Raw genomic sequence first — 15,199 nt, 5'->3', positions numbered from 1 at the left:
TGGGCCTCACCTACTAAATGCCAGTATCCACACCCTACCCAGTCCCTATGACAACCAAAAAAAAAAATCCACATCACATTTCCAGACACCATTGGGAATGTAGCACCTCTGATTGAGAAGCACACTGATTACACTGTGGTGGTATTTATCAGGTGGTTCTCAAATATGGCAAAGAGTCGTCAGAGACACAGAGGCCAGGGGTGCCTAGTAAGGTGTCAGGTACCAGTGTGGGAGCAGAAACAAGTGGGGCAAGAGGGGAGACAGTACAGAGACATGCTCCCCGCCCCCTTCCCAGACACAGACACACATTTTCTTTCCTTCCCTTTGGAAAAATAGGGGAAGACGAGATTGCCAGTAAATAACTTAAAAATATCGTGAAATAACATATCCGTGGGAGGGAGGGGTGCAGCTTTGAGCAACTTTATGATGTTTTTCACTATAACTCAGTCCTTCTACTGAGGAACCCGTTGGTCCCCAAACCAAACCAGCATCTGCCCTGCCAGGATTGAGAGGGGGTTAAAAGACAGTAAGCTCAAATACTGGCTGGTGCCTGCGGTGGAGGAACGGAGGTACCAGTCACCCCTCACCCCTTCCCGGCTCCCCACCTCTCCCCTATCTGAGAGCCAGACCAGGGCCAGGTGCCTCCGTCTACACAGTTGACCAGAGAATGGTAATCCAGGGCTTGTGGGCCCTCCCCTCCCTGCCAAATGCTATCAAGTCCTAACCCTAACACTTGAAAAAAAAAGGCAATCCAAATGTGAACCCTTTCAAACACATTTCCAATCATTCTGAACCCTTCTCTCAGTCTCTGTGTTCAATCTCCCAACAGGCAGCATGTTCAGTAAAAATAACCCACATGGAAATTCCGTTTCACTTATTCCATAAATCAGGACTGATGCCCGCTACTTCCTCTTGAAAAAAAAATCACATTTACAATCTTAAAAATTGGGGGTAGGGGTTTGCAGTGTCAACTCAACATGATCAAGCCTGAAATGATTTTACTACTGGCATTTTCAGTTTTCTTCTTGATCAAATGTTAAAGGGCTGTTAATCCACACTGAAGTGTAGCACTCAGCACACAACACAGCATGGCCCTGCGTTCAAGGGTCGAGTCAGAGATGCTCTTGGCACTTGCCTTGATAAGCCATCATCCATTCTTAAAATTCAGTATAGATTAATAACTGACACCTGCTTTTTCCTGTTTGGTTCAGAACTTGCTGAGGGTTAGATAAGAAGTAAGGTAGATAAGATTAATAATGCCAGCTTTGTTTCTGATGAAAGGCTAACGCTGAGAAGGCAGCCAAGATGAGTGACAGCCAGGGCTCCCTAGTAGTCAAATCCAGGGAATTCCCTGGCTGTCCAGGGGTTAGGACTCTGCGCTTTCATTGCTATGGGCCCAGGTTCAATCCCTGGTCAGAGAACTAAGATCCCACAAGCCTCGTGGTGCATACAAAAAACAAAACAAAACCAAAAAAGCTAGCCAAAGGAATCCTATTTAAAAAAAATAAAAATAGTGAAACCCAGAGCCATGCAGTTTTACCCAGCCTGTCCCAGAGATGGAAACAGTCAGACTGCCCCACAGTGCAGGGTTTTTTCTGCTGGGCTTAGCACGTGGCCGAGAGCACGGCAGAGCACAAGCCCTTTGCAGGCAGGCCTGGATCAAGAGAGAGGTGGCACAGGGTGAGCTGGCATTGCCAGTTCCTTTCCCCAAGGGTACTCGTCAGATGTCACTCCTCTTCCACTGGGGAGGAGTAAAAGAGGGGCCAGAGAGAGGGGTCCCAGTGATGGGCTAATGGAACTCCCTCCCCTTGGAAGGAATCACTGGAACTGGTGAAGTATCCATTCTAACATAGCACGTGAGCAGGGAAGCAAAGAGGAAAAATCACCAAAGGCAATGAATTTCAACTCAGTTGTAGGGGGTCAGCTTGCTTTTGAACAAAGAACTTACATGACCTGTGCCCCACTTATCAATTGCTACGTAACAAACTACGCCAAAATGTAGGGCTTGAGCAACAACAATCATTTATTTTGCTCATGAGTTTGCTCTTGGAGCAGGGCCCGGGGGGGCGCTCATCTCTGCTTCGTGTAGCGTTGCTGGGGCCACTCACCTGGGGACGGGCGAATCAGCTTTCACGATGGTTCACTCACTTGGCTGGCAAGTTGGCATGGCTGTTGGCTGGCAGCCCAGATAGGCTGTGGTTTCTCTCCGTGGGAGCCTCTTCGTGTGCTGCTTGGGCTTCCTTATAATATGGAGGCGGGGTTCCAAGCATGAGCACCCTGGCAGAGCCAGGTGGTAGTGCCTGGCATTTTTGTGGCCTAACTCAGAAGTCGCACTGGTTGCTTCTGCCATACTGTATTAGTCAAGGCATCCTAGAGGCCTGAACAGGTTTTAGGAGAAGGATCAAAGAGGGAGCAGTCCTCAGTGCAGGAGTGGCAAGGTTCTAGAAGAGTAATGTCGGGCAGGAAATATTATGGCCATCTTTGCAAAACACGGTAGATCTACTACAACACGTAACTTTCCTGTTGAGAATTCACCTTGAATATGAGAGGTAGTAGAGGTAAAGCAACAAGAAATCATGGAGGATCTATTTGCAGAGAGTCCAAAGTTACCATAAGAGATGCAAATTATCTCAGTCTATAATTTGTAGTCCCTTTATTTTTTATAATTTACTAAATGTTGTCTTCTAAAAAGGTTCATTGTCAAGGAGATCTTACCTAGAATAACTAGCAATGGACCAAACCAAAAAGGGCGAGATGCAGAAGGAATGACTGCCCAGCTTTAGCTACAGACTGTTCACGAAAACATGAGTTGCCATGAGAGAATATTAAAAGTTAAAACCAGGACTTTCAGCAGACTTTCAACAGACTCTCTTGTAGAATCTGAAAGCAGTAGAGTCGTGAGAGGCGGGGCTGGAAAGGGATTATGAGCTCATTCTTTGAGGTCAGGTGGACCTGACTTTGAATCGTGGCTCTGCCATTCACTACCCGTGTGCTCTCAATGTCCTCCTGTATCATCGAGACATTATGAAACCCACATTACAGAGCTGTTGCCGTAATTTAAATATCCAATTTACGTGAAGTACTTAGAGCTGTGTCCGGCATCTACTAAGGGCTCAGTAAATAGCTGCTGGTGTGTTTCAGGTAGATGGCAAGTGTCTGTGACACCTCCTATGTCCTGGCACTGAGAGCTCACAGAAAATAGGACAAATACCTGCCCTTCAGTGGTTTTTAGCTTAGTGGGAAAGCTAAAACTTACACACGTCTTTTGAACTGTGCCCAAGCCCATGACAGTTCCAAAGGCCTGGATGAGAATTTAACGTGTGACCACGCGCCAGAGGAGTTTACACTTGCTTGGCTGGGAATTTGTTTCATGGAAGGAGGTAGAAAACCCGAACCAATGCCTCTTCTGAGGGCTTCTGGTCCTGGCCTCTTTTCTGAGGCCTAGGGAGAGGACAGTTTGAATACGAACTCGAGGAGTTGCGAGTGTGAAGGGTGAGCCTTGGCTTGGCCTTGAAAAGACACACTGGTCTGCTTGGCCACCCCTCCTCGTTGCCTCCTGAGCCCAGTGTGTCCCCAGGGGGTGACGGCAGTGACGTCAGCCTTCATGGTAGAGGAATTAGCTGAAGCCCAAAGGGAAAGTGAGGCCAAAAACAGAAAAGTTCAATCAAGCCAGACCAAAGCTATGTCTTTTGATTCTGTGGGCTCTCAGCAGCTATTGGGCTTTGCCGGATTTTGATAGTAAGAAAGTTTCCAAAAACATAACAGTGAAATGTCAGCATTAATGGGGTCACAGCAGTAAAACGGCTCTACTACCAAGTAGTCTGACTTTGTTAACTCAATGTGAAAGTTGCCCTGCACAGGGTGGCCCGCATCCCAAGCGTGCCCCCAGCACACTTAGTCTAAGAGGAAAGCGTCTCCTTTCAAATAGATAAACACACTGCAGCTAGAGGTGTCTTTAAGAGAATATTCTTTATCCAAGCCAGGGCAGAGAAAGGGTTTCATCAAACAGCTAGCTTCATTATGCACATTTTACTACTTTTTTTTTTTTTTTTAAAGCTAGCTTCTTTCCAACAGATGAAGAAAGGGCAACATCTGGTCAGTCCCCTGGCTGGGGTCCCTGCTGTCACCACCTCACCCGCAGGTCCCTTGGTCTCCATCTGCCATGGCAGATTCTTTTCTGTCATCCCCCCATCAGAAGATGAGAGGCTGTTGCTCGCCTCATCCCGGCATCACACCCAACAGGGCAACGGAGGGGACCACGTCAGCCACTAGTGTCTCTGCAAAAGGCACTGCTTCTCCAAACAGAAGGACGTCGAAGGAATCCTGTGCGGAAAAACAAGAACTACCTCATCTGATTACTCAGAAATTATCTCTTTCTCTGTTTCTTGTCTGAAGGTGTCTCTCATTCAGACTTGCAAAGCATTCCGGGAGGAAAGAGAAAAGTCTAGAAACCCTGGGTACGATGAACTCCATCATCGTCCACAGGATTTGCTGTTCTCCCAGAAACAAAGATGAGAAGGCCAAAGACGAAGAGTGCTGGTGGCCGGGAGGGGCCGCAGAGCTGATCTGGGATGCCTGGCTTCTTCTCCCGTGCGCGTCTTCAGCATCCCTCCCTCTGCTACCCTCTCCCCGCACTATTATCATTTTCCAACGAAAAATTGTGGTGCGGACTGGAGGAAGGGAGGGGGCAAGTTATTTGCACACCAGCATCCTCACAGGACCACTGCCCCCGGCCTGTCACACCAAACCACGTAAGAGTGTCCACCCAGACACTGAAACACGGAGAAGCACCTAGGGGCGCTGGGTACCGAAGTAGATGCCACTACATCCTCATGCTGCTAAACTCTCTTTGCAACAAGCGCCCCCAGTAAGCTGTCAGGTGTTTGAAAACAGCTGCTCAAAGAAGCTACCACCCAAGGTCTGCCCACCTGTTGCCCAGAGCCTCTCACGGAACGCCCAGGTGAAGCCGGCTGCACACAGCTTCCTCTCTTTAGCAACGTCTGCAGTGGCTCTTCTCCCTTGGGCTTTTGATAAAAATGACAAATTGCTTTAAAGGAGAACGGAACAAACACAATTGTGAGCTGTGAGTAGCACCAATGTGTACATCCCAACTACAAGGGCATGTAGGATAATAAGGTCAGTGTGGATTCCAGGGAAGTTAGGTTCGGACAGACTATCCATCCCTGCTAGCCGGCAGGGAAGCAAAGCGTAGCATGAGTTCTGCTCCGTGTTCCCTGTTTTTGTCACTCTCCTCTCCTGAATCCACACTGGCCCTGTCAGCTCTCTGTATCAAAAAAGTCAACCTCCCTGGTGGCGCAGTGGTTGAGAGTCTGCCTGCCGATGCAGGGGACACGGGTTCGAGCCCTGGTCTGGGAGGGTCCCACATGCCGCAGAGCAGCTAGGCCCGTGAGCCACAACTACTGAGCCTGCGCGTCTGGAGCCTGTGCTCCGCAACAGGAGAGGCCGCGACAGTGAGAGGCCCGCTCACCGTGATGAAGAGTGGCCCCCACTTGCCGCAACTGGGGAAAGCCCTCACACAGACATGGAGACCCAACACAGCCAAAAATAAATTAATTAATTTTAAAAAAAAGCTACAGTAATAAAGAGAGTGTAGTATTGGCATCAAGGTAGACAAATAAATGAATGGAATAGACTAGAAAGTCCAGAAATTTTAAAAAAGTCAACCTTATTCACATAACACTCTCTACCTACAATTTCACCCAATCTCGACTTCAAGTTATAGAGTCTTCATGGCCGTATTTCTGTGGCTCTAGCTAGTTCTCGCCCTCTTCGTTGCTGCCAAGATCCAGGGAAGTGCTGGAGGTGTGATGCTCCATTTTTGTGAAATATCCGGTGCCCTCATCCAGGATGTTGGTTCGGGGTGGGGTGTGGAGGTCCAGTAAAGACTTCTCTGACTCTTAACAGAGAGAGAACTCTCTTAGCAAGATGTGGCTCTACCCGTTCGCTAGGGCTGCCACGACGGAGGACCACAGACTGAGTGGCTTACACAACAGCAGTGCATTGCTTCACGTCCTGCAGGTTAAAAGTCCAAGATCAAGGTGTTGGATCAACACAGGGCCGTGCTCCTTCTGAAGGTGCTGGGGGAGGATCTGGCCCAGGCTTCTCTTGTAGCTTCTGGTCGTTCCTTGGATTGTGGCAATATAAGTTCAGTCTTCACGTGCAGTTCTCCCTGGATGAGTGCCCACGTCCTAATTTCCCCTTTTTATAAGCAAACCAGTCATTTTGAAATAGGGCCCACCCCGATGGCCTCATTTTAACTTAGTCATCTGTGAAGAGCCTATTTCCAAATATGGTCATGGTCATAGGTACTGGGGGTCAGGACTTCACCGTCTTTGGTGGGGACAGGGGCGGGGGCGGGGAACACAATTCAACCCGTAGCAACAAATGACTCTGAACACTTACATCCCCCTCGGCATTACTTAGAAGAGATTCGACGCTTATTGCATTGTCAGTGCTTCTCAGTGCCTAACGTCAGCACTAAATTTAAAACTGTGCCTTGCAAGCGTTCGCTGTTTTCACCATGGACACTTACCAAGGTGCACACAGGAGCCCGTAAATGCTACCCCAGCTCTGGCGCTGACAGTCCTGGCCCCGGCCCTCCGGAAGGGCACTGTCCACCGCAGACTGAGGAGGACAGGCAAGATGCCTGGACTGAGTGGTGTCTGGCTTTGATCCTGGAGGGAGGGCAAGACTTCGGGGACTAGGTGAGACTATAGCAAATAAAAGTAGCTGGTTTGGTGAGTATACAAATGTGGCTGTCATGATTGGTGAGAGACTGTGCGGCATCTTTTGTCCTAGTCTAAGAAATGAGGACTTGATCTAGTGAGACCTGGAGAGCCACTGACCAGGAGGGTGTCTGGGAGACATTGCTTTTAGGTGTTTCCCATTCATGAAGGATGGGAAAGGAAAGATAGGGCGTCGGAAGAAGATTAAGTGTGTCAGCAGTTAACCTGAGAAGTTACAAGCATGCAGATTGAGGATGCCCCTTGCACCCTCCCACCTCCTGCATGCCTCCTACTTGTCTTTTAGACCCAGGTCAGCTGTCGCCTCCACTGGGAAGCCTTTCAGAGTTACTTGCTCCTTGCAGTTTGGTACCACTGTCCTTGACATATATTGCCACCCCAGCGCTTACCATAGTATTTTGTGGTACTTTCTGTTTCCATGTGCCATCACTGGGCTCTGCTCTTGTGGAAGACACAAATATTTTTGAATGTGCCTTGTATCCTTTATGATTAGCAATGGGCCAGAGCATGGGAGATGTTCACCCTGAAGTGAAACAGAGACAGACAGGAAGCCTGCTGGCTAATAGTGAATTGACTACAAGAAGAACCAGTCAAGAATAGGCTACTAGGGCTTCCCTGGTGGCGCAGTGGTTGAGAGTCCGCCTGCCGATGCAGGGGACACAGGTTCGTGCCCCGGTCCGGGAAGATCCCACATGCCGCGGAGCAGCTGGGCCCGTGAGCCATGGCTTTGAGCCTGCGCTTCCGGAGCCTGTGCTCCGCAACGGGAGAGGCCACAGCAGTGAGAGGCCCGCGTACCACAAAAAAAAAAAAAAAAAAAAAAAAAGAATAGACTACTAGACTCTTGGAACTGGAGGGAACTTGACCGTCATCAAATCCTGCTACCATGTAACCACTGGAAATCCCAGATGAGCGGCGATTCCACCTTATTCCGTCCTGGGGCACCTCTTGCCATAAGAAATGTACAGCAAGAGGAGAACTTGGAGAACTTCTCCAAAAGATGAAGGAGTGAGGTGATGGGCTCAGGATTACTCAGCCGTTAACAGCCATGCTGGGAAATAGAAGAGAAACTGGTAACTTACTGCCAGGCCCACTGAGTCATCCCCCCAATCCCTTGGACCGTAGTTATTACCATTTTGAAGTTTACAGCTGCGGATGCTGAGGCTAAGAGAGGTGAAGGGGCCTGTTCAGGGCTGTACAGGTGACCGGGGGTAGAGCTGAGATGCAAAGACGGATCAATCTCATTTCACTTTCCAACACCACCCCTGGAGAAGACTCAGCATCTCCTGAGACACGTAAAATGCACCCTCACTTCCTAAACAAACTTCACCAAATCATTTGTGTAGAAATCCCTCCCGCTTTCTTACCCCCATTTCTCTTGCTTTTCAGGAGAGAAGTATGAGCTCCATGCAGGGACTGAGTCCACCCCAAGTGTCGTCGTGCACGTGTGTGACAGTGACATCGAGGAAGAAGAGGATCCAAAGACGTCCCCAAAGCCAAAAATCATCCAGACCCGGCGTCCCGGCCCGCCGCCCTCCGTGTCCAACTGAGCTCACTGCTCCACCTCGAAGAGAATACCCGTCTCCTCTTTATCATGCTTTTTCCCCCCCGCCCCGTTGTTTGTTTGTCAAAAAAAAAAAAAAAAATTGCCTTTAAATCCCTGGGTGTTTGGTTGTTTGAGATTCCTTCCTTGTAATCAAGCCTCTCGGACAAAAGGGCTAGGAAAAGGTGATATGTTTCCTGATCATATCATACCCATCAAGTATAAGACATTATTTAGAAGATTCTAGAAAAAAAAGTAGTATTTTCTTATTAAACAATCAGCACAGCCTAACCTTCGTGCTCTCCTGTTGATCCAAGCCGGAGACATCAGTGGCAAATAGCACCTGTGTTGCTTGTGAGCCGTTCCAGTCCCAGTCCTGACGTGTGTGCGTTGTTCTTTCCTGGCCACTTAAGTAGGACCATAAGTAAACCTGACTTTGACTGCATGAGATATCCCTATCTGGTCTCCTCAGTCCTCTGCATCCCAACATTCCCAGGACATGCATGATCACCAGCATTTATTTTCATGATTTGACGATATACTCTAAGTCACAGATGGTCAGCGTCCAGTCATGTCCTATCTAGATTAGCAAAATGATCAGCATCCTCCAGCTTATTAACAAGTCTGGGTGTAGTCACTCTTTCGAGTCAAAGACTTCATAGCTCTGTTAAAACTCCTGGAGAAAAAAACTGAGCTTGGCCCCAAAGACATCCCTCCGTAGATTTTTGAACACGATTTCATTGTAGAAGTTTCCCTGCCTCATTGGGGAGGCTCGTCCAGGATGATAGAGACCGATTTCAGACAAATCTATTTATCACAGAAGTTTCATGGTGTCTGAATGATTGTTTTTTTTTTCTCTTTGTATATTTGTACAAATGTTTCAGCTGTGCTTTTAAATATCTGGATGTCTTTTATTTAGGGATTGTTCAGCATTAGCTGCTTTAAAGCATATGTGCATCGCTTATGAATGCATTCATATACTAATACAGGTAATCTGATAATATTACACTCTATTATGGATAATGCTGAATTTTGAAAGGGCACAAAACTTCTCATGCCGATCTATAAATGACTAGCCAACATCTCTGCTATCAAGACCAGTTGCTTTTAAATAAAGCGAAGAAGCAAGTGTCGGTTGCAGACAGTTGAAATGCAGCTAAATCGATGTAGCAGCCACTGAGCATATTCAAAGGGAAAGACTGATAGATAAATGTATGCAGTTCCTACTCGTGCAATGCCGTATTGCTCAAAAACGTATTTGTTTTTGTTACATGTGATTTTTCTATTTCTCTAGCCCGAAGTGCATTATAGAAGATACACCTATAGAACCATTACCTTCTGCTCTATGTGCCAGGCCTCATCTACTCCTGTACATTCATGAATTACTTTAGATGCAAATGCCGATTACGATGGAGTGGGGAAATACTTTCATTACCCAAGCCTCAGAAAAACACACAAGAACAATAACACAGCCACCTGATGGAAGGATTGTTGTGGTTTTTGATTAAGGTGTAAGTTTCATCAGAAACGTAAACCATTAGACTGATTACTCAGAAACAAAAGTCCGTTCTACTGTGAATATAGCAATACAGTACTGGGTACGGCACAGGTGAAACTGAGGACAGACAGCATTGCTTGTAAAATCCTGAGTTTCCATAGAAAAATGAAGGCTCCTTTGAAAAATAAAATCTGAGGAGTATATAACAAGCAAATGCTTTGACTTTCCTTTTCTGCGAAGGTTTTTGGTTTTTCATGGACAAACGAAAAGATTAGATTTAATAAATAGTGGAGAATTCTTCCCCCTAGTGGAAGAAGTTGAGAACTACAGTCCATTTTGCGCTGATTCTCTTCTTAAGCGTCAGAATTTTTAGAAGGCAGCCTCTAGAGAAATCTGGGTGAGAGAAGCTATTTGGAAATGACTTTTCAATGTTTTAAAACAGATCCATCAGACATTGCCAACAAAATTTAGTAAAAGTTGAAATGGCCATTGTGTGTCATCAAAAAAACCCTCAGTGGAATGTATGACCCAAGTGGTTAGTCTTGGTGACATTTATTGCAAAGTGTCGATGTTAATCTGTCTCAGATCAAGTAGTTCTCTCACGAGGTTGGGTTTGGGGAGGTGGGGAGAAACACGTGTCCCAGGAGAGGGAGAAGAAACGGGGGACTCCTTGAAGGGTTTCGGTGGCCCCTCCGAGCACCACGAAAGTCACAGTTGCCTCAGCATCTCCGTGAGCTACAGGATGCAAACCTCGTCAGCACTATTTTAAGTTTGAAAAGTTTAAATATGGAGGAGGAGGGGGAGATTGCCACCAACTGAATCATTTGTGCACGTGTATAGCTCAAAGAGCTTAGATTTCAAATATACCTGGTGAATGACTCTGTCCACGTAGTGTAATTTCTGTGTTTTCTGCCTGAGTTGGATATTTCTGAGTGGTGATTGTGGAGGAGGGCGATTCGGCCTATAGTCTTTCCAAGATGTTACCGAGAGATGAAATTAACTCATCTGAGCTCTTCCTGAAATGGGGTGGGGGGAGCTGGTTGGCAGCATCTCACGAAGGAAGAGGAATTCAAGGCTTGGAGGGGCGGGAGGGGCTCTGATAAGGGGTCTGGGAGAGCCCCCTGTTTATTGTCACACTTCAGCCAGCTTGGCCCTAAAAGCCATTCCAAGTGTACACGGACACTTTTAATATAACCCCCACTCTATTCTTTAGTTTAAAACACTGTAATAGACCTGAAGTAGGCAAAATTTTACTACCTGGAACACAGAAAGCACTATCATAAAATAAAAGATGGGTACATTGTCCTTCATTAAAATTAAGAGTATCTGTTCATCCAATTACACCATTAGGAGAGTGAAAAGGAAAGCCTCAGAGTGGGAGAAGATAAATATCTTAATTACATAGAGTTGTTAAATAACTCACACCCAAAATGTAAAAAGAACTTCTGCAAATTAATACGAAAAAGATCTAGGGGGCTTGGAATTCATTTTAAGCACAGTGAGAAGGGTTTTCAGCAGAGAAAATGTATGACCCACTTCGTCTTGTGACAGATGCTGCTTTAATAGACACTTCCTAACACAAAGCCACAGCCCTAAGTGTCCAGATACTCCAGTGTGAGGGACCTGACCCTCTACTGCCCACTTTATCCTTGAAAAAGATAGCTTTGAATAGCTGTATTCATCACTGCAGCCTTATCTACCGAACTCAGCACCAACATCGGTACGCAATGTCTTTTCGTGACTCTAGAAAAGTTTGTTTTTGTTCTTATTCCTTCTCAAGTCGTTGACAAGGCCCTGGTGCAGGAAAGGGGAGACAGAGCAGGTGATGAAGAATAAGTCGGTGATGCAGGGAAACCTTCATTTATCAGCTGGTATAGAGTGTCCCTGCCAGAAGACACCATGCAGAGTCACGGAGCACTTAGCAGGCTCAGCCCTTAAATCTGCAATCTGAGAAACCAAAAATCTCAAGCAAAAAGTTTTCTGTCAAACTCATTCATCTGCTCCTTTCCAAGAGAGTCTGGGGAAATGTTATTGGAGTTGATTCAGGAGCTTTTTATGTCTCTAAAAGGAAACTGTATCCAAGGTTAATTGTGTGTGTGTGTGTGTGTGTGTGTGTGTGTGTGTGTGTGTGTGTGAACCCAAGTGCGTTTGGTATAAGTTGGAAATAGGAAGCCCAGAATGAGCTGAAATGATTGAAATACTTGGCACAAAAAAGTATCCCTCCTTGACTCTCTTGCCTTATTTTCCATTCTCACCCAATAATTGGGTTTGAAAACCTTAGGGCTGGGCAGGATTGTGGGGCATCTTTGACTAGTTGTAATCATTAGTGAAATTATTGTTCCCCAAACGGACTTTGGATTTGCCTATGGGGTCATTTTATTCCTAAAGCAAGATTTATAGCTGTTTCTCTAATGTGGCCAGCCTCAGCCCCCGATAGCCTGTTTCCCAAGCCCCAACCCCCTTTTGGGTGGAGACACTCCCGTCCCCAGATGCCGTGCTGTTGGTGGCCCTCCACTGAGTGGCCAGGCACTGCACTCAGCTGGAAGGATTCCCCCAGCCAAGGTCACACCCGCACCCCAGGGACAGCCTGCATGCAGTGACTAGCTATGTGGCAGAGGGAAAACCCCATCCTGCAGCTCTGAAAGGCCACCGCAGTTCCAGAGCTCCCTGTGGGGTCGGCTAAGGTCTCTGCATCTCAGTTCAACCCTTTTACTTTGCCTAATTGTATCGCCTTCACTCCCCCATACGTGTGGACCTTAAAGGCTCCCTGGTAAACTTCCTCTAGGCACATCTCCCTCTGAGTCTGTGTCCCAGAGAAACTAACCTCACACATCCTGGACCGCCTGTTCTCCATCCTTGGAGTTCTGGGAACTGTACAAGTCTTCTCCATATGTCCCACTGCCTTTGCATTCCTGGTGTGGATCAGTTATACCAGAGGTTAGTAGCTTCTCTAAAAGCAGCCCAGCGAAGCTCCATTCCATGCTTTCTTTGTGCCGTCCGGCTGAGTTCAGGGTTGGGGGAGTAGATGTGCTGGAAACTCAGCCCAAACTCCCATGTTGGAGAAAGGAGAGCTTCTCCCAATCAGCCCTGCGGGGGCAGAAGCACAATGAACATCTGTTTTTGTCTGTTGTGTCGACTTAAAAAAATGCACAACATGAGAGTTGCAAGTTAAGTTTTATTTGGGGCAAAATGAGGAGTGCATCTCGGGAGACAGCATTTCAGATAGCTCTGAGAAACTGCTCCAAAGATGTGGGGGGGGCGGGAAACGTCAATATATATGCGATCTTGGTGAAGTGGGAGTACATACAATCAAGCACATATTTTCGCAGAGGTTCTCATGAGGGTTACTGCTAGTCACGGGGAGCAGACATCCCCATGAAGGAATTTAGTGCTTTTCTAGATACGAAGAGATGCAAGAACTGGGCTCCTAAAATCAGCTCCCGGGGCTTCCCTGGTGGCGCAGTGGTTGAGAGTCCGCCTGCCGGTGCAGGGGACACGGGTTCGTGCCCCGGTCAGGGAAGGTCCCACATGCCGCGGAGCGGCTGGGCCCGTGAGCCATGGCCGCTGAGCCTGTGCGTCCGGAGCCTGTGCTCCGCAACGGGAGAGGCCACAACAGTGAGAGGCCCGGGTGTGCCACACACACACACACACACACACACACACAAATCAGTTCCTGAGAGCATCTAACTAGCTGAAGACCTGTTCTGCCAGTTTTTCTCAGAGCACCGAGGGCCTCATTCCTGATCTCCACCCTGAATTCCTTTCAGGGGGTGTTGAAGGTCAGCAGCCGCAGCGGCACCTGATTTAATCCTTGTAGAGTAGATGGCAAGTGCCAATTTGTGGTTGACAGTTGTCAGGGGTCCTTGTGAAAAACACAGATGGGCCTGTGGTAAAGAGGGCTGGACCCACCCTAATTCTGGCCTGTGTGCCACCCTTGTATCTGAGAAAGGGATAGAGATCGTGTCTATGACTTTAGACAAGTTACTCGAGTCGTTGAAACTCAGTTTTCTCTCCCGTAAAATGGGTATAAAAACCCACTTTGTCATGAGGACTTAATGAGCTAGTACTAATAACGGTAGCAATTATTACTGGTGACTGAATTCACAAAGTTTGGTGCCAAGTGACCCGGGTTTAAGCAACCCCTACCCCCTGCTCTGCTGCATAGCTCGCTTGTACTCTTCGCACAGTTTCTTAACCTAAGTCCTGGCTTGCACGTCTGCCAAGTGGACAGGACGTTAGCACCCATCTCCTGGGGTTAGGAGGGACTCAAAGAGAAAGTAACTCAAGAGCTGGGCACATAGGACGTCCACGGCCAGTGCTTTCTATGCATCGGGCCCCACGGGGAGCACTTGATTGACATTTATACTCTCATTTCATCCTCATGGCGGAGCTTTCATTTCTCTCGTTTCTCATAAATAATAGGCATCTTGTGTTGAGTGCTCACTGTATGGCAGCTGGTCTCCTAAGTTCTTTACATTTTCATTGCATTCTCTCAATGATCCTATGAGGAAGGTACTGATGTCCCCATTTTACACGCGGGGCAACCAAAGCCCAGAAGTGTTACGTCCATGATACGCAAAGGGTGTTCTGCACACTGCCCATGTCAGCATCAGCATCCTTCCGGGAGCTGGGCGGAGATGCAGAGTCTCAGTCCCTGCCCTGAACGACTGAGCCAGATCTCTTTCAACAAGATCCTCGTGCCCAGGATTCCTATGCTGTTTACAGTGTTAAAACCACTCAAGGTCAAGGGCCAAATCAGAGCCCTAGCAGAGCTGTAACTGCAGAGCAGATACTTTTAACTGCCTCTAGGGATGTAGTGCCCACCAAAGAACGTGCTCATAGGACATAATTTCCCTTCCCCCAGTAATGATCAGTTAGACCAAGTGCCTTCTCTGTTCCCACCCACAGTTCATCCTTTCCGTTCTGTTGCCCTTGCTGTTCTGGTTGAAATCCCAGCTCTGGCTGCCATGCTCCCCTCGAATCAAGCTCTGCCAGTGGCCATTCCAATGATCTCCAGTAAAAGTGCTCCTGCATAAGCTACAGTGGGATCTCCGGAAAGGCACTGGCCCCAGGAGCACAGCAGAGTTCTGAGAACCAGGCAAGCCCATACTCCTGGGAATAAGGTCTCAGGCAGGCCTGCCGGAGTACACTGGGCTAAGCACACAAATAATGTCATCTCCACTTGGGGCAGAAGCAAACCACCAGGAAAACCACTGCCTTCATTCCTTTTTTTTTTTTTTTTAAATATTTATTTATTTATTTGGTTGTGCCAGGTCTTAGTTGCGGCAGGCAGGCTCCTTAGTTGCAGCATGTGGGCTCCTTAGTTGCGGCATGCAGACTCTTAGTTGCGGCATGCATGTGGGATCTAGTTTCCTGACCAGGGATGGAAGCCGGACC

General features: G+C 47.6%; 1 protein-coding gene across 3 annotated transcripts in view; it reads left to right on the top strand.

Moving 5' to 3' along the window:
• RCAN2 (regulator of calcineurin 2) overlaps positions 1 to 10,685 on the top strand; it is a 261,617-nt gene extending 250,932 nt beyond the window's left edge. For all 3 annotated transcript variants that reach the window (XM_032650011.1, XM_032650010.1, XM_032650012.1), the window contains one exon: positions 8,151 to 10,685. In XM_032650011.1, the coding sequence (XP_032505902.1) occupies positions 8,151 to 8,311 (161 nt within the window). In that variant the 3' untranslated portion in view covers positions 8,312 to 10,685. The remainder of the gene's footprint in view (positions 1 to 8,150) is intronic.
• Positions 10,686 to 15,199: the final 4,514 nt, after the last annotated feature.

Source organism: Phocoena sinus, chromosome 11, assembly GCF_008692025.1.
Source record: "Phocoena sinus isolate mPhoSin1 chromosome 11, mPhoSin1.pri, whole genome shotgun sequence".
In the NCBI taxonomy this organism is placed as follows: domain Eukaryota; kingdom Metazoa; phylum Chordata; class Mammalia; order Artiodactyla; family Phocoenidae; genus Phocoena; species Phocoena sinus.
Note: the sequence above shows the minus strand (reverse complement) of the source record. Positions and strands in the feature narration are given on the sequence as shown.